The sequence below is a fragment of the Trachypithecus francoisi genome, unplaced genomic scaffold (genome assembly GCF_009764315.1).
Source record: "Trachypithecus francoisi isolate TF-2019V2 unplaced genomic scaffold, Tfra_2.0 Lachesis_group13, whole genome shotgun sequence".
NCBI lineage: Eukaryota > Metazoa > Chordata > Mammalia > Primates > Cercopithecidae > Trachypithecus > Trachypithecus francoisi.
In genome coordinates, this window is record NW_022681458.1 from 8242363 (window position 1) to 8269021 (window position 26659).

Genomic DNA, 26659 nt, shown 5'->3' on the forward strand with positions numbered 1-26659 from the left:
ATGACTGCCATATTTGATGTGCTATGAAGGAAAATGCACAGGAAATTTAAAAAAATAAAATACAATACAAATCATGTTGGAGGTATAGTGGAAATAAGGTCCAGTGCTCTCCAAGGATGATATCAGTCCCCTTAATGGGAGCCAGACTCAGCACCTGGGAAGTGCCTGGGCTGCCAGTAGATCCTCAGTCAATCTTTGAAGGATAAATGAATGAATGCTCACTGAAATGTCACCTCCTCAGAGAGTCCTTCCCTAACCCTCCATCTGAAGGAGCCTCTCCTGTTCTTCTCTATATTCTGCTGAGATTTAGATGAGGATGTGAATGCTACTTTTTGCATACTTCAAACGCTGTATGGGGAAAAATAAACCTAACAGCTTAAGAATGAAACCCACAACCTTTCTGTATCATGTCAGAACCTGTCTGGTGATTGACTCATTAGAAGAGAAGGGACTGCAGGATCTAGCTTCTTATCAGAATATTTAGAAACTGGAGCTTTAACGAGGATCACAAAGGCAACTTTCATTGCCAGGATCTATCATCAAAGAATGATTTTATCAGTCCTGAACGTTGGCTGCCTGACTGAATCCAGGGCAAGGTGCAGGCTTCAACTGAGTTTTCTGCAAGGTGTCCCAAACCCAGCATTCTGTGCTTATGGCATTTAACAGCTTGTTGTTTCTAACTGATTACTATCCACTGGAGCACACAGAGTAAAATGTCCAAGGAATGCTTTCTCGAAATCTCGGATACCAAGAAATAATCCAGAAGATGATGCCAAAGACAGACTCAGGCCTAGGAATCAAAAATTAACAAAAGAGGGCATTTTAAACTATCTCAGAATGCTTGCTGAGCATATATCTGGGGCTAGTTAATCGATCCAAAGTAATACATCTGAAAGAATATATGCAAGTAAAAGTCCCACTCCAATACACACCTGGGATAGTGGGCTTTGGTGAAGGCAATTGATTCCACCAATGAAAGCCATATTGGGCATGATGGGCCTAGGGTAATCCTTCACAAAGTCACTTCTAAGCAGCCAGACAGATGCAGAGCTCAATAGATTCTGGACAGTCACCTCTCTCTGCAGGAATTCCGAGGCAAGGGTTGCATATGGGGAATAAACCATGTCGCACAGAAAGTTCTGTGAAAAGGCAATGAGCATGTTCTTCACCCGCTGCAGGAAGGTCATGTGATCTGAATTAGCGGACAGAGACCTGGGCACGTAGGAGAATGGGTTGGGGCACTGGGTAGCCTCAAATTCCTGGCTGCATGGCAATGCATTCAAGAAGAATACAGTGGGCAGAGACAGGTACTGGGCCACGATGGGGCCACAAGGAAGGAAAGGGTCTGTCAGCATGACATCAAAGCTGCTTTCCGCCAGGGAGGCCATGAGCTCCTTGTTGTGCAGTAAGTGGGAACAGCCAGACAAAAGCATAGCAGAGTCCTTTTTTATTTTCTTGTATGTTTTGATCACACGCCGCAGGAAAGAATCATTCTCAAAAACAGTATGCCCAAGACTAACAAAAGACTCTTTCACATCCTCCCTTTGGAATGGCACAGGGTACGTCTTCAAGGTGTAAAATGCTCCCTCTCTGATGTACAATGAGGCATCAGGTGCTAGGACAACTATTTCATGTCCCCTCTGCTGCAGCTGCTGGATGGTCCCAAGCATGCTCAGCCAGTGGCTGCCATCCACTGGGATCAACAGCATCTTCCCAGCATGGCACACCACCGGGCCCAGCACACACAGCAGTAGGCCCAGGACAAGTGGGCATCTGTCCTGGGACTCCACAGCCATGGCACCTTTGTTCCTGCCAGAGCTTCACCCTCTCCTACTTATATATATGGTAAAAAGCAATCAATACAAGTTAATGTTTGATTGTGTCACGTGACTATGAAAAGTCGTCAGTCCACAAAGGTAGCAGGGAGTTCACTTTCAGAGATAAAGAAGGTGGAGCTTTATTAGGTTTCTTAATAGGCAACAACAGTTGAACTGGCTGGAATTTCACACTCAAATCACATTCTTGAGTGAACACAGCAAAGGACCTCCAGCACCTCTGGATCCATTAAATTAGTATTCCATGGACCAAGAAGTGTTACCAGAGAGGAATAAGGACGACTATGTAGTGACAAGTTAGGCTTCTTTTCCAGAAATTAAACAGAAAGCTTTTCAGAAAGCCTTTTAGAAAGAAAAGAACACAACTGTCCCCCAACTTTCGCCATGGAAACCTAGGAGTGCTCTTTCCACAGCTCCCCCTGTACTGCCTGCTCACCTGTATCATGTGTTTCATTCCTTCATCCAACAAATATTTATTGAGTCCAGCACAGTGTGGGGTCTTGAGGCTGCAGCGGAGCCCACCACACGAGTCTCCTGCCTCCTCAGAACTCACGTGCCATCAGGTGAGCCAGACTCACAATTTAAACAGATGAGCAGGGACTTAGAAATCGTGAACCAGGCTAAGAAGGAAATGGACAGGTGGGTGGGTGGGCGGCAGTGGAGGGTCATGCTGGGGTAGAAAACGACCAGAAAGGGAAATCCGCTAGAGTGCATATGCACAAAAGTCTTCCCCAAGGACAGGTCTGTATTAGTGTGAACCTGAAAGAGCCAGTCCTATAAGATAGATCTTGAGTGGCTAAGTTGGCCTGGATTTAAAATAGAGCCAACTGGTCCTTTGCTTACTACAGGTCACACAGTTACTCTGAGTATCCTGAAAACCTGTACCTTTTTATAGTTGAGATTTTCAGCACTCACCTGAATCAATCAATTAGAGCTCACTCACCTCAGCCACTCAGGGCTCAGCTTCATCAACCAATCAGAATGCAGCTGCATTGACTAATAAGAACTAAGCAAGTTTCTATCCTTCATTTGCATAAATGGACCTGATTGGGAACCTCAGAAGGAACTTTTTGCCATGAAACCTGCCTTCCGGCCGGGCGCGGTGGCTCAAGCCTGTAATCCCAGCACTTTGGGAGGCCGAGACGGGCGGATCACGAGGTCAGGAGATCGAGACCATCCTGGCGAACACTGTGAAACCCCGTCTCTACTAAAAAATACAAAAAACTAGCCGGGTGAGGTGGTGGGCGCCTGTAGTCCCAGCTACTCGGGAGGCTGAGGCAGGAGAATGGCGTGAACCCGGGAGGCGGAGCTTGCAGTGAGCTGAGATCCGGCCACTGCACTCCAGCCCCGGCGACAGAGCAAGACTCCGTCTCAAAAAAAAAAAAAAAAAAAAAAAAGAAACCTGCCTTCCTTGTGTTCTGTGGAACTCGCTTCATCGTATACCAGAGGCTGTAACTCCCTGGTTTGCAAACTGTTCACTGGAATTTCAAAGTCTCTTTCTTCCAAATTCCTTTTCAGAGAACTTTTGTTCACAACAGGAAACCAAATAGATAAGCAAATTCAATTAAGTTAAATTGTACTAATTCTACTGGCCCAAGATCCAGGGGGAAATAAGGCATTTGGGGAAATTCTGATGACTGAGTGGAAGGCAAAAGGGAAAGATGAGCAAAAACAATAACTCAGATTTGTATTTTATTGACCATGGACTCTGGGGCAAGTATTGTGCAGCCAGAACTGGAAGTATTACACTCTTTTCTTTGGGGATATACTGCTGTACCATACAATCCCAACATAATTGCACAGATCCCAACATTTTAACCATACACAGCACAGGCCAGCCATACTTGGGGATGTTCTTAGAGGATCACAGAGAAACAGCTAACCAGAGTTTTGGTGTCCTATGGGACATATTAACAGGTACTTAGGGTACCCTCTCATTCTGCTCCTTAGAGTAGGTACTTCAGCATGCACATGCACACTGAAGCTCTTCCCCACACCCAAGCACTCTTCATTTTTTAGGACCAAGATTCTGGGCAAGCAGAATAGACATAGCAATGCTTTCACTCTTTGTTGTGCCTTATCAGAAATTCTGAAATTCACAGTTCAATTTAAACCTTAAGGGTGATAATTCTTCCAAAGTCCCAATGCCATGTGAGTGCATTTGTGGATTAAAGGGAGAAAAGAGGCTATAAACACGTAAGTCACCACTGTAATGATTTTATGACTTTCCTGCATCACGCAGAGCTTCCAAGCTTTTTGAGGCTGCTGCTGCTGTGTACCTGGATGGTTTGGGGCCACAGATCTGCCCCTGACCAAGAAATACTTACTAATCTGAATAGTAGGCAATCCACATTCACCCTCATGAATTACAACAGAGAACCATTGCTAAGCAATCCAATTAATCTCTGCTCTGGAACCAAAGCAGAATCCATTGCTAATCCCCTCATCCACCAAATATTTATGGAACGTGTGAGCCCTACTGTATGCCAGTCACTATGCTAGGAACTAGGACCAGAAGGCTAAGTTAGAAATGGCCCTTGCCTGAAAGGAGGGGTCAGGTGGACGGAGACAAATTCATGACCAGGCAATTACAGGGCATGGTGCTCTGGGGACTGAGAAATCACATGGCAGGGCAGCAGTGTGATGGTCTTGCTACTAAAGAGTGACATGTCCATGGAAAGTGTTTCTGGAACCCTTTTGAAGGTACTTTCTTTTTAATCTGAAGACCTAAGTTAATAGGCCACCACTTGACACACTCCCAGCTCCTTTCATCAAATCAGAATGAAGGGGCTTGTTACTAAAGGAGCAACATAAACATGTCCATTGCCCTGTAGATTATCTACAGGACCATCCAGGGAAACAAAGCCACCTTCCTTGAATCTCCACAGCATTTTGTTCTGCTCTGCCTTACATCTTTTAGCAGTTTGCATATCTGTCCTTGCTATTAGACTATAGCTATATCCTATACATCTATTCCTTACAGGCAAGATTTTGGCTTTGGAATCATGCTGTCACTCAGGTGCCAGTACCTGGTTTTGGAGACAGTAAGCACTCTGGACATGCTTCTGTACACAGGTGACTTTCCTTCTTTTTTCGTTCTAGACCCTGTATCCAAGATAGTAAGTAAGTGCTGAATCTGGATGTTTCTACCACTGTCTCTCAGACCCAGCTGCCATGGTCCTATTTCAGGGCCCCAGCCCCCCAGTTCCCCAACCCCCAGCTGTCCCTTCTGAATCACTGCATCGGCTGCCAACTGAAAAGCCCCACATCACCACCATTTCTAGAACCTTGATCAACAGCTTCCTGGGCACAGAAGAAAATTCAGACTCCTCTGCCTTGCTCTCAAAACTCTGGGATAGACCCCAGTCCCCCCTGTCCAAGCTCATTCCTTCTCTCTAGCTCTTCTGCTTGCCCCCTCCCTCTGCCTCTTACCCTCCAGCCATTCTGGATCACTTGTTGTTCCCCAAACTTGCTTTGATGTTCCCAAATTGCTTTGTTCACACTGAACTCTACCCTCAGCCACCTTTCTATGACTGTTCATTGCGTGCTTACTAAGTGCCAAGTCCAAGATTCAGATTATGTCACTAGAAGTTATATAAACTCAGAAGTTTGTTCTGGTGAGATAACACATCCCCATTAGCCCTAATACCCTTTATGAACTCTTAGAATGCTCTTCGGTTAATCATTTTCCCTTTAGAACTGAGTGACCTTTACTAGTGTAATGCCTCACAATTTATCAAAGCAAAGAATCCAGTGTCAAAAAGAGAATAAGGAGGAGGTGAAGAGAACTCAGGTCTCAAAAAAAATCCCCTCAAAATTCATGGTCATGACATAGCAGTTCTAGTGGAGATAATCACTGCACCCCAAGTTTATAGCATGCCAGTGTATGGCTTCGATACAGTAACTAGTGCTGTATTTCCTTTTGTCTAAGAGGATCTTTCTGGTGTTTGTTTTAGCAGTCAAGAAAAGTGAATAACACACACAGTTGACCCTTCATATACTTGGGCTTTACATCTGCAGATTCAGTCAACAGCAGATTGAAAATATTTGGGAGGAATAGAAATGAAAAATAATACAAACAATACAAATAAAAAACCAATACTGTAAAACAACTTTTTACATAGCATTTACATTTATTATGTAAAAGTAATCAAGAGATGATTACAGGTTTAAAGGAGGATATGTGTAGGTTATATACAAATACTGTGCCATTTTATAAAAGGAGCTTGAGCATCTAGATTTTGGTATGAGGAGGAGGGTTGTTCTAAACTAATCCCTTCAGAATACCAGGGACTACTGTACTAGACTAGCAGGTCTCAAAGAATGAGCCAGAAATCCTAGAGATCCCCAAGAATTTTTCAGGAGAATTTTGCAAAGTCAAAACTATTTCCATAATAATACTACTTGATTTTTTCACTGTCATTCTCTCACAAGTGTACAGTGGAGTTTTCCAGAAGCTACATGGGTGATGTGTAATATCACAACAGATTGAATGCAGAAGCTGACATGAGAATCCATCTATTAAGCCAAGTACTAAAGCGAGATGCAAAAACGTAAAACAATGCCACTCTTCTCACTACATTTTGTCTGAAAAAAGTTAAATAAAAATAAGATTTGATAGTGTGTCACGGGTTTCTTATTAAATTGCCCAATGAATATGTCTTTTAAATTCTGTTTTAATCTCTAACGCAGTACATATATGATAGGTATAATCCACATGAACTACAGCAAACGGGTACCAGGGCTGGAACGTTAGAGAACTGCAGTCCTAAACAACAGGATGTCTTCAGCCCTGGTCAGACTAAACTCACTCCCACCATCCCCTTCCCTCCTGTGGCCGAAGAAAAAGACTGATATAAAGCCGACTTTAAGAAAAACAGTTCTTCAGGCAGCTAAAGTCAACCCCTTCTCTTTCCCGCAACCTTATTCCCACCCTTTTTGGAGACCATGGCTTTGGGGGCCGAAGTGGGCGGGGCCTGATCGTGGAGCATTACAGAGCCTCACAGACAGCAGGGCCAGTCCCAGGAGCACTGCATCCTGGGAAGCGAGGAGCTCATAAGCCTCGACCAATGAGATATGGCTGCGTCATAAGGGGGCGTCCCTCCAGGCGGCCCGGGTCGCCAACCACTCAGGCCTGCACTAGGGCCTGGTAGCTGTCCCTCTCGCTGTGCCAGTGCCCCGTGGGCCGTTCTGGCCGTCCAGCATGGTGGACTACTAGGAGGTGCTGGGCGTGTCCCGGCAGGCCTCGACCGAGGCCATCAAGAAGGCTTACCGCAAGCTGGCGCTCAAGTGGCACCCAGACAAAAACCCCGAGAACAAGGAGGAAGCGGAGAGTAGATTCAAGCAGGTGGCCGAGGCCTACGAGGTGTTGTTGGACGCCAAGAAACGCAATGTGTACGATCGCTATGGCGAGGCAGGGGCAGAGGGTGGCTGCGCAGGTGGCAGACCCTTTGAGGACCCCTTCGAGTACATCTTCAGCTTCCGCGACCCGGCCGAGGTCTTCAGGGAGTTCTTCGGTGGCCGGGACCCATTGTCCTTTGACCTCTTCGGAAATCCACTGGAAAATATTTTTGGTGGTCGGAGGAACTCCCAGGGAAGCAGAAGCAGAGGGTCTGCACCCCTTTTCTCTACCTTCAGTGAATTTCCAGCTTTTGGGGGTGGATTTTCTTCTTTTGATACAGGATTTAGTTCCTTTGGCTCCCTGGGAAGTGGGGGCCTTTCTTCCTTCTGCATGTCCTACGGTAGTGATGGGACAGGCAGCTTCAAGTCCATGTCAACTTCCACTGAAATAGTTGATGGCAAAAAAAACCACCACCAAGAGAATCATTGAGAATGGCCAAGAAAGGGTGCAAGTGGAGGAAGATGGAGAGTTGAGTTAAAGTCCTTCATAATAAATGGCATAGAGCAGTTGCTCCGCACTGACACCAAGTAATCCCAGTCCACATTTGACTTAAAGCACATCTGGAGGAATAGTGGACTTTTTTTTAGGATTGAAAGTGAACTTTGCTTTCAGAACAACTGTACCCAAGAATTTATAAACATTTTATGCCAATGCCTGTCTTTACCATTGGGACTACTATGGATAGGACCTCTGTTTGTCTTTCGATCATTGTAAATATCTGTATGCACTTTGCTATTTATTAAACTTAAGCCTGAGGCTGACAATGATTATTTCCTAGTGCTAGGACAGAATGTTCAGCTCAGCACTTTAAGCCTTAACTTTTTCTGTTGGGAAAGTGTGAGCCAGGTGGTTTGCTCTAAATCATTTGACTTCAGTGTTTTACTGTGTGGTGGTGAAATTATGAATATATTAATACTCTGGCCTAATTTAATGATGGCTTTTAATTGCACATAAATGCTGGTGATGTAGGAAGAGTTGACCATTATTTAGATAAAAGGTTAAACCCAGGCTTTATAAAAGCAGGTAAACCTGGTAAGGTGGCTGCATTAGTTTCCTATCATGGCTGTAACAAATTACCCAAACTTGGTGGCTTAAAACAACACACGTTTTTTCTCTTAATATTTTGGAGGTCAGACATTTGAATCCCATATTACTAAGCTGAAATCAGTGTAAGAAGCATGTTCCCTCTGAAGGCTAAGGACAGAGCTTGGGGTTACATGGTTGGTCAATGGTGTACTAGGACTGTCTTCAGCCCTAACGTGGTTCTCCAACTATGGTAGGTCCCGGAAATGTAAAAAAAGCATTTCCAGAAGGCCACACAGGACTATCCTATTGCTGTGCTTGGGACATACCAAATTAGGTTGATGAAAGCCAAGTGTATCTGTAATATTGTTTGGGTGAGTCACCATATACACAACTGAGAAAGTACTTTTCTGTTGGCACGGGTTATTCCCCAAATGAAGACCATTTGGGACATGTTGTCTTGGGGTAGTCCATCACAAAGGGTCCCACCTTATAGGGTCAACTCTGAGGAAAGGTTTGCATAAGACATGAGAGCAAAAGGGCAACTGAACTAGACAGGCTAAAAAAATTAAGAGCAGCATGCTGGTAATTTTTTACAGAAAAATCATGGCCTGAACACATCATTAACCAACAAAGACTGTGATAATGGGTTTGGATATGCTCTAGAACCCTCAGAGTCCAATCTGCATGGAATAGCACCCAAGCAATAAACAGCAGGAACATGGCAGTTAGCTGGCACCATCCCACAGGGGCACATGGCGTCTCACACTGAACTCTGAAATCAACATGCTACAAGGTGCCTGGGTAGTTGCTGCTTATATAATGATTACACAAGAAGTATCTGAATAAGACAGCCTGTCAGGGCTTTTGAAAAATGAGTTCATATTTTAGAGAACAAGACAAGGGAACTTACATGTGTGAAGATACTCACTGAGTAGTTTGCTGGGGGTGGGTTTGCTTTTGGAGCAGTTGAGGGATGAAAAGAGTTTTGAGAGATGGTAGGAAGGCATGGAAATAGTTTCATGGTAGTTTTGTGTGTTGGAAATCACCACTCTGGGTAGGGTAGAATGAGTGGGATTGTATCTACACAATTGATTACATAAATCCCATTGTTCGGGTCAGCAAAGAGTGGCATACCAGTGTCACTCAGAGGTAGTGGGTCCCTGTAACAACTCTGGCTAGTTTTAACAGTTGAAAGCAAACACAACATTCAAATTTTGATATATCCTGGATTACTGATGTCATAAATGGGAAGTGTTCCTTTTACAGAAGTGTAAAGCTTGTTTGATTATTGTTTGTTTGTTTGTTTGTTTTAGAGACGGGGTATTGCTCTGTGGCTGTTGCCTAAGCAAGATTATACCTCACTGTAACCACGAATTCCTGGGCTCAAGTGATCCTTCCTCCTCAGCATTCCCAGTAACTAAGACTACAGCTACCATGCCTAGCTAATTAAAAAAAAATCTTCTTGTAGAGATGGGAATGATGTTGACCCACTCTGTTGTCCCAGCAAGAGCATTTTATTTAAAGAATTTTTAGAATTCAAAAATCTCCTTTTAAAATGTCTCATCTCAAAACATAACTGCTAGAGGCCTGTATGTGTGTACTCATCTCTGATAAAAGGGTTTCATAAATCAGGTTTTCAGAACGGAAAAAGGGGTATTTCCTCTGGTGCAAAGATGACCATCTTGAGACCCCTAAAATGAATTCCCTCCGTGGAATCACTTGTTCCTTCTCACCAAGCACAGCGGGCAAGGAAAGGCATGACCCTATGAGCCCCAAGAGACCTGGAGTCCTGTGACCAACTCAGTAGGGTCCAAAAAACCAAAATGCCAGGTATCTTTTCTGTCTAGAGCTCAACACAGCTGGTTTTAGTTCAGCTTACATCACACACTGGAGAGCATCTGGAAGAGGGAATGATCCTTTCTGTCCATCATCTTCTTCCCCTCTGATTCCATTTTCTGTCTCCAAACAGGTAGAGAGACTTCCCTATCTTGGGAAATCATTCACATAACAGCTTACCTTTCTAGGAATTTCTAATTCCACTTTCTCATCAATGTTCTCAATAAATCCAGATTCATTTCTTTTTCTCATACTCTCCTTTAAACCCTTTCAGTGTAACATCCATCACCACCAATCTTGTATTAGTCTGTTCTCACACTGCTGTAAGACATACTCAAGACTGGGTAATTTATAAAAGAAAGAGGTTTAAATGACTCACAGTTCCACATTGCTGAGGAGGCCTCAGGAAACTTACAATCATGACAGAAGGTGAGAGATAACCAAAGGCATGTGTCACATGGCAGCAAGCAAGAGAGAAACAGAGAGGAAGAGCTTGTGAATGAATGGGGAAGAGCCCCTTATAAAACCATCAGCTCTCATGAGAACTCACTCAGTAGGATGGGAACAGCACGGGGGAAACTGCACACATGATCCAATCAGCTCCCACCAGGTCCCACCCTTAACACATGGGGATTATGGAGATTACAATTTGAGATGAGATTTGGGTGGAAACGCAGAGTCAAACTATCATTCTGCCCCCCTGGCCCCTCCCAAATCTCATGTCTTTTCACATTTCAAAACCAATCGTGCTATCCCACCAATCCTCCAAAGTCTTAACTTATTTCAGCACTAACTCAAAAGTCCATAGTCCAAAGTCTCATCTGAGACAAGGCAAGTCCCTTCCCCCATGAGACTGTAAAATCAAAAGTTAGTAACTTCCAAGACACAATGGGGGTACAGAAATTGGGTAAATGTTCCCATTCCAAATGGGAGAAACTGGCCAAAAAAAAAAAAGCAGGGGGGCTACAGGCCCCACGCAAGTCCAAAATCAGGCAGGGCAGTCATTAAATCTTAAAGCTCCAAAATGATCTCTTTTGACTTCATGTCTCACATCTAGGTCATGCTGATGCCAAAAGTGTACTCTCACAGTCTCAGGCAACTTGGACACTGTGGCTTTGCAGGGTAAAGTCCCCCTCTGTGCTGTCTTCAGAGACTGGCATTGAATGTCTGCAGCTTTTCCAGGCACATAGTGCAAGCTATTAGGTCTACTATTTGGGGTTCTGGAGGATGGTGGCTTCTTCTCACAACTCCACTAGGCAGTGCCCCACTGGAGACTCTGTGTGGGGGCTCCAACCTCACATTTCTTTACCATCCTGCCCTAGCAGAGGTTCTCCATAAGGGCTCCACCCATGCAGCAAACTTCTGCCTGGACTTCCAGGCTTTCCATACATCCTCTGAAATTTATGTGGAGGTTCCCAAATCTAAATTCTTATCTTCTGTGTACCCACAGGCCCAACACCACATGGAAACTGCCAAGACTTGAGGCTTGCACCCTCTGAAGCAACAGCCTAAGCTATACCTTGGCCCCTTTTAGCCATGGCTAGAGTCACTGGGACACAGGGCACCAAGTCCTGAGGCTGCACACAGCACGGCGGGTCCTCGACCCAGCCCACAAAACCATTTTTCCTTCCTAGGCCTCCAGGCCTGTGATGGGAGGGTCTGCTGCAAAGTTCTCTGACATGCCCTGGAGCCATTTTCCACATTGTCTTGGCGATTAATATTTGGCTCCTCCTTATTTATGGAAATTTCTTTAGCCAGTATTTCTGCAGCTGGCTTGAATTTCTCCCCAGAAAATGGGTTTTTCTTTTCTACCACATGGTCAGTCTGCAAATTTTCCAAACTTTTATGCTCTGCTTCCCTTTTAAACCTAAATTCCAATTTCAGATCATCTCTCTCAAGTTCATAGTTCCACAGATCTCTAGGGCAGGGGCAAAAATGCCACCAGTCTCTTTGCTAAAGCATAGCAAGAGTAACCTTTGCTCCAGTTCTCAACAAGTACCTCATCTCCATCTGAGACTCAGCCTCGACTTCATTGTCCACAACATTATCAACATTTTAGTCAAAACCATTCAACAAGCCTCTAGGAAGTTCCTAACTTTCCCACATCTTCCTGTCTTCTTCTGAGCTCTCCAAACTGTTCCAACCTCTGCCTGTTACCCAGTTCCAAAGTCACTTGCACATTTTCAAGTATCTTTATAGCAGTACCCCACTCTCCATGGCACCAATTTACTGTATTAGTCCATTCTCACACTGCTATAAAGACATACCCAAGACGGGGTCATTTATAAAGGAAAGAGCTTTAATTGACTCACAATTCCACATTGCTGTGGGGTCCTCAGGAAACTTATAATCCTGGCAGAAAGTGAGAGAGAGGCAAAGGCATGTCTTATATAGTGGCAAGCAAGAGAGATAGAGGAAGAGCTTACAAGTGAAGGGATAAGGGCTCCTTATAAAACCATTAGATCTCATAGGAATTCACTATGATGAGGGCAGCAGGTGGAAAACTGCCCCCATGATCCAATCATCTCCCACCAGGTCCCATCCTCAACACGTGGGGATTATGGGGATTACAATTCAAGTTGAGATTTGGTGGGGGACACAGAGCCAAACCATGTTAAATCTGGTGTGACCTCATGCTGGGAAAGAGTCAGTGGCCTCACTATTGCATACATTCACCTGTTCTTTACCATACTCAAAAATTAGCCTTGTTAATGTGGAATTCTCTAAGGGGCATAGCAAGAGTGATCTGTGCCACAGTTCCCAATTTGTTCTGCTCCACTGAAATAACAGTGAAGTTTTGAGCAATGTAGTTAACACTAGAGAATATGTTCACATTGAAAAACTGGAAGAAAAGGGCAAGAGTCACTATTTAAATGCCATCCCATCTTTCAACATTTTTACAAATCTAATAAACCCATATTTTATAATTGAATAACTACACTGCATAAGAGGGAAAATCACCAATAAAAAAAAAATCATGTGGTTTGATTTAACAAATGAAACTTAGAGTATTTTGCAATAATACCTATGTTAATAAAAAGAATTACAGAAATGAAAATACAAAAGCATCTAAACTTATGGAAGTTCATATGCATTCGGTGAATATGACATAAAAAGGCTGAATTCATATCAATGAACCCCAAATATTTTGGAATAATGAAAGCTGCCTTTGAAATGTTTGGTAAAGGAGTAGATCCCACTATAGAAACTTGGAGTGGCATAGGGTGGGTTTGGTGATGTGATCAGCCTCTCCTGAGAAATGCTTCCCTTCTTGGACACATGTCCATTCATCACTGTCCCCAGGTTACTGGGCTTATACACTCACAGTTTATCTCCTCCCTATTCCCTCCCACAATTTCTTGATAATTTCAGCATTCCAAGTAGAAGACCCATTTGACCTGCAACCATCACTATTCCTTCCAAAATCTGAGATGTCCCCACATCATGCACCAGACCCCAAATCCTGAACAGAAAATCTTTTGTCAGCACAGATCCCTCTCTGGAAACTGAATTCCGTGTGTAATTCCATAATCACAGACAGACATCCCACCTTCATTGCACTACTTCCACTGAACTGAGTCAACCTCTTTGACACTTCTACTTCCTGTGAGTGCTTAGGTCTCCTGTGGTCACCTCTCTATCTTTTGCAAGACGGGACCACTAAAAATTATCACGTTAACTATTGTAATTTGCTGTTGCATCATCTTTCCCCTGAAAATTATGCAAACAAAAAATCCAGGATGGGTCAATTCTCAGTGTAGAGTGTCTCTGCTCCTGCCAAATGAAGGGCATGCACAACCATGACTATGGTGCCTTTACAAATGAACTGTCTCCATGAGTCACACCAGTCCTTGCCCATCCTTTGACAAACATTCGTGTCTGCCTCTTCTTCCTCTCATTGACCGTTTAAAACCTGAAATACCCTACTAGTGACCCCTTAACAGTTTATCTCATGGAAGACTATTACGACAACAAGCAGAAATAAAAGCACTGGAAAGAGAAGTAGATATAGAAGCAATTGTAAGTAAATACACTTTTTTAAAAGTGTTTTGCTTGGAACATTGATTGGATGAAGGCACAGATACAGACCTGAGATAGTGGCTTCCTGTTGGCACAGTTGATGCCCCCAATGAAGACCATGTTGGGCATGATCGGCCTGGGGTAGTCCATCACAAAGTCCCCTCGGAACAGCCACACAGACGCATGGCTGAGAAGATCCACCACTGACACCTCTCTCTGAAAAAGCTCAGAGGCAAGGCTTGCATAAGGGGCAGAAAGAGCATGGCAAATGTAGGACAGGGCCAGAGGGTAGAGCATGTTCTTGACCCTTTGCAGGAATGTCATGTGGTCTGAATTGGCTGTTAATAACTTAGGAATATAGGAGTAAGGATTTGGACACTGTGTGCCCTTAAAGTCTAAATCGCATGGAATGTTTCTTAAAAAAAACACGGAAGGAATTGACAGGTACTTAGCCAGCACTGCCCCACAGAGGTAAATGGGGTCTGTTAAAACCACATCAAAGGAAGTAGCATTCAGGTGCCTCATTAGGGTCTCATTATACAGTATCTCCATACAAGACCTATGAAAGACCAAAGATATATTTTTCAAAATTGCCATACTTTTAGAAAATGTCTTCAGAAAATGTTCTGTTTCAAAGTACAGTTGAGTATGGCCCAGCATAAGGCGATCAAATTCATCCTGGGTCCACGGAATGGCATAGGTTGTCAGGGTGAAGAAGTTCTCTTCTTTGATGTGCATTTTCACCTCCGGGGTGAGGACCACCGCCTGGTGACCTCTGGCATGGAGCTCCCGCACGGCCTCCCGCATGCTAAGCCAGTGGCTGCCATCAATGGGTACCACCAGCACTTTCCCACTCTCAGCCCAGGGCTGGACACTGAGGAGGAGCAGCAGTCCTGTGGCCAGCCACGGCAGGGGAACCTGGAGTCCTGTGGCCATCTCAGCAGAAGCCACTGACAGCTGACTGTCCACCCCACGCTGTGCATCCTACCTTTGCTTTCTTCATCTTAATTACCTTGTCACTGAGCCACCTAGCAAATCATCATGTAATTGGAAGACAGAGTGCCCACCTCCAGTTAATTATTAACCATTAATCTATCATTGTTTTTCACTGTGGGCCCCACACTGGAAAAGACCAATCATGCCTATCTTGAAAAACTCATCTGACCCTGCGTTCCCTCTGGGGAACATCCAAGTTTACGCTCTTGTTTCTTATCCAATTCCCAACACAAGGCTGTGAACACCCATTTCATGTCACTGCCTCCTACTTCTCTGTTAACCACATTTATCATGCTGCAGCTGAGTTCTGAGGAGTCACCACTGCCCTGGTCCCTAATCATATGCTCGCAGCTGGATGATCCTATTTGCTAACCCTTCAAACTCTTTCTTCTCGTGTATGAGTAACACAGCACATCCAAAAAACAGACAACATTTTAAAGCCAGCTTTCTCTAAACAGAGTGTGTAGGCTGGCTATCTGGTTTTGGTCATTTTTCACACCAGGATGTTTCTTGTAAGGATCAAAGAGGACTCTCTCTGAAGTGGCTGTCAATAGGAAAAAAAGCTGCAGGGAGGCTGAGCTCAAGATGTGGTTATTGGATTCTTGGGAAGACCTTGCTGAGGATTCTCCATCTATCCCATGGAATAAGAGGTCCTGCTGTCTAAAGCACATATGGGCAAGATAACCCTAGCAAGGACCCACGGTGGGTTCAGGGAGCTCCTGCTCACCAAGGAACCAGGGGAGCTAGAACCTGGCCTCAGATCTTGCACAGTCTGAATTCCTCCTCTGAATGCTGAAGGCTCCAGTCTTCTGCAAGTCTGCTTAAAGACTAAAGTGTCCATTCATCCAGGCCTTTATTTCATCCTGAAAATTATGATCAGGCTTTTCTCCAAGTCAATCCAGCACCAAGTTCTGATAAGAATGGTTCCTCCAGAACAGCATGGGCTGCATAATTTGTGGGGACCCAAGTTCAAATTTCAGATGGAGAATTAAATGTGTGCCCTTCTAAGAGAGAGAGACCCTGAGCACTCACAAGGGTCTCAAGTCCATGAGGTTCGTCCTGCTCCAGAAAGTCACCACTATATGTGCTCACAAGATTGCTCATGCCTCCTTGTACTGGTCACCCCAGGATGATGTGGGCAGGTTCTCTGGTCTGTGCATACTTTCTATCTCACTGTCTCTGTGTCTTCTTGCCTGGCCATGTCTGCCATTTCTGTTAAGGCTGAGGCTTCCCTTAGGGAGGATGTTACCCCCATTAGAGATCCACATTGATAATAGATTCCACCTTTGGACAGAAACTATGGGACAGGCAGCGAATGTAAGCATCCACCAGGGGCACACTCAGCTCAAGGGCAGCACAAGTAGGATGGCACAGAGAAGGAAGGTCTTCAAGGGCTTTGGGAACTCTCCAGGGGAGAACAATTCCTGGGGAATTGTGAGGATATAAAGGGCTAGAAAGGGATTCTTAGCTGTAAGTGCAACATCTCAGCCTCTGAATTATACTTCCAACCCATTTAAAATTCTTTCCCTCTAAGCAACCTCCTGATGAGCCCAGGTGAGGGGTGGAACACGCTTAGGAGGGTGCTCTTCCCACATTCATGGGCTCCTGCGTTCTATCTCCAAGTAGTGGTGTTTTATTTAGACAGCGAAGTCATCTGATTCTTGTCACATGTCTGGGACTCCCAGACTCTGGGGAGGCCCTTGTACCTTGGAAGATGGTGGTACTCCAGAGACCTAGGGGGCCCTGAGGATAGCAGAACTATGGGGAGGGAGGAGCTCCTGGTGCCTGGGAAACAGGAGGAGCTGCCCAAGGCATCAGCTTCCAGGGTTTGGAGATGAGGAGGGGTCTGGGCTTCACAGATAGACTTGGAGCCATCTGAATATGTGGTGGTTGAAGCCATGGGTGTCAGTGAGGTCACCCCAGCAAAGTCCAGAGACAGAAAAACGCATCCTGAAAGCCTGACCTGTGTGGTCTTGTTCCCCTCTGCCAATCTCACAGAGCTAAACATACAAACTGGAATCCTTTAACGTTTGTAAGAGAAGACAGAAACTATTCTTCACATCTTGGGGTAGACAAAGATTCCTTAGGGTACAAAAACTACAAATGATAAAACTTGCTAGAATGAACCTCATCAAAATTTAAAACTTTTGCTCTTTGAAAGGTATTGATTTTTAAAAATTAAAAAAGGAAGATCAGGAGAAAAGGAGATAATTGAATGGTAAGCTGATAGCTCTGAAGGCTGGAGAATAGAACTCTATGGAAGACAGGAAGAAAAATTTAAATGGGCAAATAGTGGAAAATCTCCTAGCTTTGAATACGATGTGGGTTTCACTTTAAGCTTAGTGTCTGTGGTAGGCAGAATCACAGCCCCACAAAAGTATCTACATTGTAATTCCTCCAACCTTGGAATATGTTCCGTTACAGATGGAAGAGTCTTCACAGATATGATTAAATTAAGGGTTTTGAGTTGGAGAGATCATCCTGGATGTCTGGGTGGGACAAGGTAATCACAAGGGCTCTTACAAGTGAAAGAGACAGGTGCAAGAGTGGGAGACTTGAAGACGCTGCACTGCATCTCCCTAAAAATGGAAAAGTACTATGAAATTCCAAAATGAATAAGGAAAAAGGAAATTTCTGTTAAAGGATTGAGCTTACACTCAATGGAAAGAATAAAATTAAGAACAGACAGAATCAGAATGCTGACATCAAAGAAACTATCAGATTGAAACCATTCTGGGTTTTTTTGTATTTTAAATAAATAAATTTAAAAACCATAGGAGCTGAAACTCCTGAGCTCAATGATTCTCCCACCTGAGCCTCCCAAGTAGCTGGGACCACAGGTGCATTCCATTGCACCTAACTTTTCATATTGGAGTTTAAAAAACTGTTTTCTAAACTTTTAAAACACGATTTTCACATGCCAAAGAAATTTCATTTTTTTGAGACAGAGCCTGGCTCTGTCACCCAGGCTGGAGTTAGGTGGTGTGAACACATGGCACACTGCAGTCTCCATCTCCTTGTATCAAGTGATCCTCCTGCCTCAGCCTCCCAAGTAGCTGGGACTACAGGCCTGCACCATCACAACTAGATAATGTTTTGATTTTTTGTAGAGATGGAGTCTCAGCATGTTGCCCAGGCTGCTCTCAGACTCCTGGGCTCAAACAATCCTCTTGCCTCAGTCTCCCAAAGGGCTGAAATTACAGGTGTGAGCCACCCACCTGCACACAAATTATTTTCAAATTAAAAGAGATGGGGAATTTTTAAAATAATGTAGGGGTAGCAATACTGATATCAGATAAAATGTATTTTAAGAATTATTATCTAATGATAACAGCAAACTATGTGAAGAAAATACAAGTCTCAAACCTACATGCACCAATCTAATCACTATGTATAAAGCAAAACTATTCAAGAACCAAAATATAACTGGAGCAGAATTTGTTATGTAAGGGGATTTTTAAAAAGACATCCTTCCCAGAATTGGAAGGTTTAGTAGAGGGATTTTAAAAGATAGAAAAATCGCCCAGTGTGGTGATGGCTCACACCTGTAATCCCAGCACTTTGGAAAGCCAAGGCTAGTGAATCACTTGAGGTCAGGCGTTTGAGACCAACCTGGCCAACATGATGAAACTCCATCTCCAGAAAAATGCAAAAAAAAATTAGCTGGGCATGGTGGCATGCACCTCTAGTCCCAGCCACTTGGGAGACTGAGGCAGGAGAATCAGTTCAACCCAGGAGGTGGAGGTTGCAATGAGCCGAGATCCCACCACTGCCCGCCAGCCTGGGAAACAGAGCGAGACTCATTCTCCAAAAAAAAAAAAAAAAAAAAATAAGAAAAAGAAAAGAAGAGAAAAATTGAAAAGACAGAATTTTAGTTGTGTCCATGGAACATTTATAAACATTGACCATATTGTTGTCACTAACTGCACAGACTACGGAGCACTTGAAATGTGGCTATTCCAAATGGAGATATGCTGTGTCAGACATACGCTAGATTCTGAAGACTTAACAAGAAAAAAACTACGTCAAATAGTTAAGTCATAATCTCATATTGAATACATGTTGAAAGGATAATATTTGGGATACATCTGGTTAAATAAAATGCATTATTCAAATTAATTTCAGTGGTTTCTTTTTTGCTGGTTTCTAACATGCCCACCAGAAAAGTTTAAATTATGTATGTGGCTTACATTATATTTCTATTGGACAATTCTGTATTAGACCATCAAGTAACCTATTAAGAATTTCTTAAGTAGTGTCTTCATAAGAAACGTTTTCTTATTATAATGCAAAATAACTAGAAAAAATAAGAGGGAGATGACTACAAAAAATATTCACAATATCAGAATTAGGAAACAGACTTATAGACAGTCATTGAATCAAAAGAGAAATTTTAAAACTGATATTTAAATTATCTAAAAGCAGTGAAAAGAACAGCAATTTTTACCAAAACCTGAGGGACACAGAAAAAGTTTTACTCAGAGCCCTCAATGCTTCATTAAGAAAAATCAAATGTAAAGAAATGTAACATTCCTCTAACGAAGTTACAAAAGCAGCTACAAAATCAGCCAAAAGAAATTAGGATGAAATCATTAAGGCAAAAATAAGCTGCAATTAATGAGACAGAAAATGAAACAGTAAAAAGAATATACAAATTCCACAATTATTTCTTTGAGAAGACCAGTCAAATAATTCAACCTATCATAAACTTTAAATCAAGGAGAAAGAGAGGGAGAAAAAACGTAAGATTTCAACTATGGTCTTGTATATTTGCAGAAAAAATTTCAAATCTAAGGGTCAACCAAACCAAGTAAGTAAGGGTGACAAAATAACAAAGGAGATTGACGTAGTAAAAATGATAATGGCATGCCTATCACAGATAACACATGATAAAGATTTTGGTGTAAATGATCTCTCATGCACTCAGTAAATTGGCATGAACACTGCAAAGGTCTCCAGGTGAAACACCTTGTTCTGCAGGAGTCTTTTAAACTCTAGTAATGATGATGACAGTTCTTCCTCTAAGAGGCCTGAGGTGATCTGTGAAAATTCTTCTTTATTCACTTGACCCAGAAACACCACAAAATCATGCAAATCAAGGGGTTTCAGTTTTCCTGTTCACTTAAAGGACATTCATGAAACTCCCCAGGCCATCAAGTATATGCATATACAAAGAGCCACCGAGTGTCTGAAAGTTGTCACTTCATGGAAGCAGTGTGTACCATTTCGATGTTGCAATGGAGAGGCTGGCAAGTGTGCCCAGGGCCGAACAGTGGGGCTGGACACAGGGTCGGTGGCCCAAATAGGGTGCTGGATTTTAGATGCACATGCTTCAAAATGCAAAGAATAATGCTGAATGTAAGGGTTTAGGTGTAGATTCTCCCATCATTAAGCATACCCAAGTAAACAAGCATCCAAATGAGCCATGGGTCTTGCAGAGCTCATTATCAGATTAACCCTTACATGACCCCCCACTGCCATATCAAGATGATTTTTACTGATAAGGAACAAATTGTTCCTAAACCTGAGGATGAGGTTGCATAGGAGAAAAAGATATCCTAGAAGAAAATAAAGGAAAAAAATACCTATGGCACCAGAATAAATTCAGCATAAAGTAAATGCAATTGTAGGTAAACATGTTTTTAAAAAGTGTTTTGTCTGGAACATTGATTGGATGAAGGCACCAATACAGACCTGAGATAGTGGCATCCTATTGGCACAGTTGATGCCCCCGATGAAGATCATGTTAAGCATGATCAGCCTGGGGTAGCCCATCACAAAGTCCCCTCGGAGCAGCCACATGGATGCATGACTGAGAAGATTCACCACTGACACCTGTCTCTGAAAAAGCTCAGAGGCAAGGCTTGCATAAAGAGCAGAAACAGCATGGCAAATGTAGGACAGGACCAGAGGGCAGAGCATGTTCTTGACTCTTTGCAGGAATGTCATGTGGTGTGAATTGGTTGTTAATAACTTAAGAATACAGGAGGAAGGATTTGGACATTGTGTGCCCTTAAAGTCTAAGTCACATGGAATGTTCCTGAACAAAAAACACAACGGGAATTGACAAGTACTTAGCCAGCACCATCCCGCAGACAGAAATGGGGTCTGTTAAAACCACATCAAAGGAAGTAGCATTCAGATGCCTCATTAGGGCTTCATTATGCAATAGCTCCACACAAGGCCTATGAAAGACCAAAGACATATTGTTCATAATTGCCGTATTTCCAGAAAATGTCTTCAGAAGATGTTCTGTTTCAAAGAACCATTGAGTGCGGCCCAGCAAAAAGCGATCAAATTCATCCTGGGTCCATGGAATGGCATAGGTTGTCAGGGTGAAAAAGTTCTCTTCTTTGATGTGCATATTCACCTCCGGGGTGAGGACCACCGCCTGGTGGCCTCTGGCATGGAGCTCCCACATGGCCTCCTGCATGCTGAGCCAGTGGCTGCCATCAGCAGGCACCACCAACACCTTCCCACTCTCAGCCCAGGGCTGGACACTGAGGAGGAGCAGCAGTCCTGTGGCCAGCCGTGGCAGGGGAACTTGGGATCCTGTGGCCATCTGAGCAGAAGCCATCAACAGCTGACTGTCCACCCCATGCTATGCCTCCTACATTTGTTTTCTTCATCTTAATTACCTTGTCACTGAGCCACATAGCAAACCAACATGTAATTGGAAGACAGAGTGCCCTCCTCCAGTTACTTATCACCCATTAATCTATCATTGCCTTTCATTATGGGCCCCACCTTGGGAAAGACCGATCACTCCTGTCTTGAAAAACTCATCTGACCCTGCGCTCACTCTGGGGAACATCCAAGTTCAAGCTCTTGTTTCTCATCCAATTCTCAACAAAAGCCTGTGGTAACCCATTTAACGTCACAGCCTCCAACTTCTCTGTTAACCATGTATATCAGGCTGCAGCTGAGGTCTGAGAGGTCACCAACAGTGGTAGGCAATAGCAGGCAATCCACATTCACTCTCATGAATAACAACAGAGAACCACTACTAAGCAATCCAATAAATCTCTGTTCTGGAACCAAAGCAGAACCCGTTACTAATTTCCTCATCCACCAAATATTTATGGAACATGTGAGCCCTACTGTATGCCAGTCACTATGCTAGGAACTAGGACCAGAAGGCCAAGTTAGAAATGGCCCTTGCCTGAAAGGAGGGCTCAGGTGGACGGAGACAAATTCATGACCAGGCAATTACAGGGCATGGTGCTCTGGGAGCTTAGAAATCACACAGCAGGGCAGCAATGTGATGGTCTTACTTTGAGGGCTACTAAAGAGTGACATGTCCATGGAAAGTGTTTCTGCAACCGTTTTGAAGATACTTTCTTTTTAAGCTGAAGACCTAAGTTAATAGGCCACCACTTGACACACTCCCAACTCCTTTCCTCAAATCAGAATGATGGGGCTTGTTACTAAAGGAGCAACATAAACATGTCCATTGCCCTGTAGATTATCTACAGGACCATCCAGGGAAACAAAGCCACCTTCCTTGAATCTCCACAGCATTTTGTTCTGCTCTGCCTTACATCTTTTAGCAGTTTGCATATCTGTCCTTGCTATTAGACTATAGCTATATCCTATACATCTATTCCTTACAGGCAAGATTTTGGCTTTGGAATCATGCCGTCACTCAGGTGCCAGTACCTGGTTTTGGAGACAGTAAGCACTCTGGACATGCTTCTGTACACAGATGACTTTCCTTCTTTTTTCGTTCTAGACCCTGTATCCAAGATAGTAAGTAAATGCTGAATCTGGATGTTTCTACCACTGTCTCTCAGACCCAGCTGCCATGGTCCTATTTCAGGGCCCCAGCCCCCCCGTTCCCCCACCCCCAGCTGTCCCTTCTGAATCACTGCATCGGCTGCCAACTGAAAAGCCCCACATCACCACCATTTCTAGAACCTTGATCAACAGCTTCCTGGGCACAGAAGAAAATTCAGACTCCTCTGCCTTGCTCTCAAAACTCTGGGATAGACCCCAGTCCCCCTGTCCAAGCTCATTCCTCCTCTCTAGCTCTTCTGCTTGCCCCCTCCCTCTGCCTCTTACCCTCTAGCCATTCTGGATCACTTGTTGTCCCCCAAACTTGCTTTGATGTTCCCAAATTGCTTTGTTCACACTGAACTCTACCCTCAGCCACCTTTCTATGACTGTTCATTGCGTGCTTACTAAGTGCCAAGTCCAAGATTCAGATTATGTCACTAGAAGTTATATAAACTCAGAAGTTTGTTCTGGTGAGATAACACATCCCCATTAGCCCTAATACCCTTTATGAACTCTTAGAATGCTCTTCGGTTAATCATTTTCCTTTAGAACTGAGTGACCTTTACTAGTGTAATGCCTCACAATTTATCAAAGCAAAGAATCCAGTGTCAAAAAGAGAATAAGGAGGAGGTGAAGAGAACTCAGGTCTCAAAAAAAATCCCCTCAAAATTCATGGTCATGACATAGCAGTTCTAGTGGAGATAATCGCTGCACCCCAAGTTTATAGCATGCCAGTGTATGGCTTCGATACAGTAACTAGTGCTGTATTTCCTTTTGTCTAAGAGGATCTTTCTGGTGTTTGTTTTAGCAGTCAAGAAAAGTGAATAACACACACAGTTGACCCTTCCATATACTTGGGCTTTACATCTGCAGATTCAGTCAACAGCAGATTGAAAATATTTGGGAGGATAGAAATGAAAAATAATACAAACAATACAAATAAAAAACCAATACTGTAAAACAACTTTTTACATAGCATTTACATTTATTATGTAAAAGTAATCAAGAGATGATTACAGGTTTAAAGGAGGATATGTGTAGGTTATATACAAATACTGTGCCATTTTATAAAAGGAGCTTGAGCATCTAGATTTTGGTATGAGGAGGAGGGTTGTTCTAAACTAATCCCTTCAGAATACCAGGGACTACTGTACTAGACTAGCAGGTCTCAAAGAATGAGCCAGAAATCCTAGAGATCCCCAAGAATTTTTCAGGAGAATTTTGCAAAGTCAAAACTATTTCCATAATAATACTACTTGATTTTTTCACTGTCATTCTCTCACAAGTGTACAGTGGAGTTTTCCAGAAGCTACATGGGTGATGTGTAATATCACAACAGATTGAATGCAGAAGCTGACATGAGAATCCATCTATTAAGCCAAGTACTAAAGCGAGATGCAAAAAACGTAAAACAATGCCACTCTTCTCACTACATTTTGTCTGAAAAAAAGTTAAATAAAAACAAAGTTTGTTAGTGTGTCATGGGTTTATTCTTATTAAATTGCCCAATGAATATGTTTTTAATTCTGTTTCAATCTCTAATGCAGTACGTATATGATAGGTATAATCCACATGAACAAAAGCAAACGGGTACCCGGGCTGGAACGTTAGAGAACTGCAGTCCTAAACACAGGATGTTTTCAGCCCTGGTCAGACTAAACTCACTCCCACCATCCCCTTCCCTCCTGTGGCCGAGGAAAAAGACTGATATAAAGCCGACTTTAAGAAAAACAGTTCTTCAGGCAGCTAAAGTCAACCCCTTCTCTTTCCCGCAACCTTATTCCCACCCTTTTTGGAGACCGCGGTTGGGCGGGGGCCGGAGTGGGCGGGGCCTGGTCGTGGAGCATTACAGAGCCTCACAGACAGCAGGGCCAGTCCCAGGAGCACTGCATCCTGGGATGCGAGGCGCTCATAGGCCTCGACCAATGAGATGTGGCTGCGTCATAAGGGGCGTCCCTCCAAGCGACCCAGGTCGCCAACCACTCGGGCCAGCGCCCGTGGCTGGCAGCTGTCCCGCTCACTGCGCCAGTGCCCCGCGGGCCGTTCTGGCCGTCCAGCATGGTGGACTACTACGAGGTGCTGGGCGTGCCCCGGCAGGCCTCGACCGAGGCCATCAAGAAGGCTTACCGCAAGCTGGCACTCAAGTGGCACCCAGACAAAAACCCCGAGAACAAGGAGGAAGCAGAAAGGAGATTCAAGCAGGTGGCCGAGGCCTACGAGGTGTTGTCGGACGCCAAGAAACGCGACGTCTACAACCGCTATGGCGAGGCGGGGGCAGAGGGTGGCTGCGCAGTCGGCAGGCCTTTCGAGGACCCCTTCGAGTACATCTTCAGCTTCCGCGACCCGGCCGAGGTCTTCAGGGAGTTCTTCGGTGGCCAGGACCCATTCTCCTTTGACTTCTTCGGAAACCCGCTGGAAAATATTTTTGGGAGTCGGAGGAACTCCGGGGGAAGCAGAAGCAGAGGGTCTGCACCCCTTTTCTCTACCTTCAGTGAATTTCCAGCTTTTGGGGGTGGATTTTCTTCTTTTGATACAGGATTTAGTTCCTTTGGCTCCCTGGGAAGTGGGGGCCTTTCTTCCTTCTGCATGTCCTACGGTAGTGATGGGACAGGCAGCTTCAAGTCCATGTCAACTTCCACTGAAATAGTTGATGGCAAAAAAATCACCACCAAGAGGATCATTGAGAATGGCCAAGAAAGGATGGAAGTGGAGGAAGATGGACAGTTCAGTTAAAGTCCTTCATAATAAATGGCATAGAGCAGTTGCTCCGCATTGACACCAAGTAATCCCAGTCCACATTTGACTTAAAGCATGTCTGGAGGAATAGCGGACTTTTTTTAGAATTGAAAGTGAACTTTACTTTCAGAAAAACTGTACCCAAGAATTTATAAACGCTTTATGCCAATGCCTATTATTGTTGTTGGGACTACACGGATAGTACCTCTGTCTTTCAATCGTCGTAAATATCTGTATGCACTTTGCTATTTATTAAACTTAAGCTGGAGGCTGACAATGTTTATTTCCTAGTGCTAGGATAGAATGTTCAACTCAGCACTTTGAGCCTTGCCTTTTTCCGTTGGGAAAATGTGAACCAGGTGGTTTGCTCTAAACCATTTGACTTCAATTTTTTAGTGTGTAGTAGTGAAATCTATGAATATATTAATACTTCTGAATTAATTTAATGATGGCTTTTAGTTGCACATAAATGCTGGTGATGTAGGAAAAGTTGACCATTATCTAGATAAAAGGTTAAACCCAGACTTTTTAAAAGCAGGTAAACCTGGTAAAGTGGATCCATTAGTTTCCTATCACTGCTGTAACAAATTACCACAAACTTGGTGGCTTAAAACAACATGTGTTTATTCTCTTAATATTTTGGAGGTCAGACATTTGAATCCCATATCACTGAGCTGAAATCAGTGTAAGAAGCATGTTCACTCTGAAGGCTGAGGACAGACCTTGTGGTTACACGGTTGGTTAATGGCATACTAGGACTGTCTTTAGCCCTAACGTGGTTCTCCAACTGTGGTAGGTTGCTGAGGATAGGCCCCCAAATCTGGCCAGAAGCTGCCCCCAAACTGGCCATAAACAAAATCTCTGCAGCACTGTGACATGTTCATGATGGTCATGATGGCCACGCTGAAGGTTGTGGGTTTACTGGAATGAGGGCAAGGAACACCTGGCCCACCCAGGGAGGAAAACTGCTTGACATTCCTAAACCACAAACAATAGCATGAGCCATCTGTGCCTTAAGAACATGTTCCTGCTG

At 43.8% G+C, this 26659-nt stretch overlaps 3 protein-coding genes and 1 pseudogene across 7 annotated transcripts in view; 2 read left to right on the plus strand and 2 right to left on the minus strand.

The window, feature by feature from the left end:
* The window catches only part of LOC117094361 (UDP-glucuronosyltransferase 1-6), a 135759-nt gene that overhangs the window by 11567 nt on the left and 97533 nt on the right, over window positions 1-26659 (minus strand). The window contains exon 1 of one of the 5 annotated variants that reach the window (XM_033229826.1): window positions 14188-15139. The exons of 3 other annotated variants lie outside the window; for them this stretch is intronic. In XM_033229826.1, coding sequence (XP_033085717.1) covers window positions 14188-15054 — 867 coding nt within the window. In that variant the 5' untranslated portion in view covers window positions 15055-15139. Of the gene's footprint in view, window positions 1-932; window positions 1831-14187; window positions 15140-26659 lie in introns of those variants that run through there. One more of the 5 variants, XM_033229827.1, reaches the window with a different exon arrangement.
* On the plus strand, window positions 7039-7994 carry LOC117094365 (annotated as a pseudogene).
* LOC117094367 (UDP-glucuronosyltransferase 1-3-like) lies at window positions 21140-21676 on the minus strand. The gene has a single exon (XM_033229832.1). The coding sequence runs from the start codon at window positions 21674-21676 to the stop codon at window positions 21140-21142; it is 537 nt and encodes a 178-aa protein (XP_033085723.1).
* Window positions 24829-25905, plus strand: LOC117094366 (dnaJ homolog subfamily B member 3). The gene has a single exon (XM_033229831.1). It carries the CDS (start codon window positions 24949-24951, stop codon window positions 25621-25623), a length of 675 nt encoding a protein of 224 aa, XP_033085722.1. The 5' UTR covers window positions 24829-24948; the 3' UTR covers window positions 25624-25905.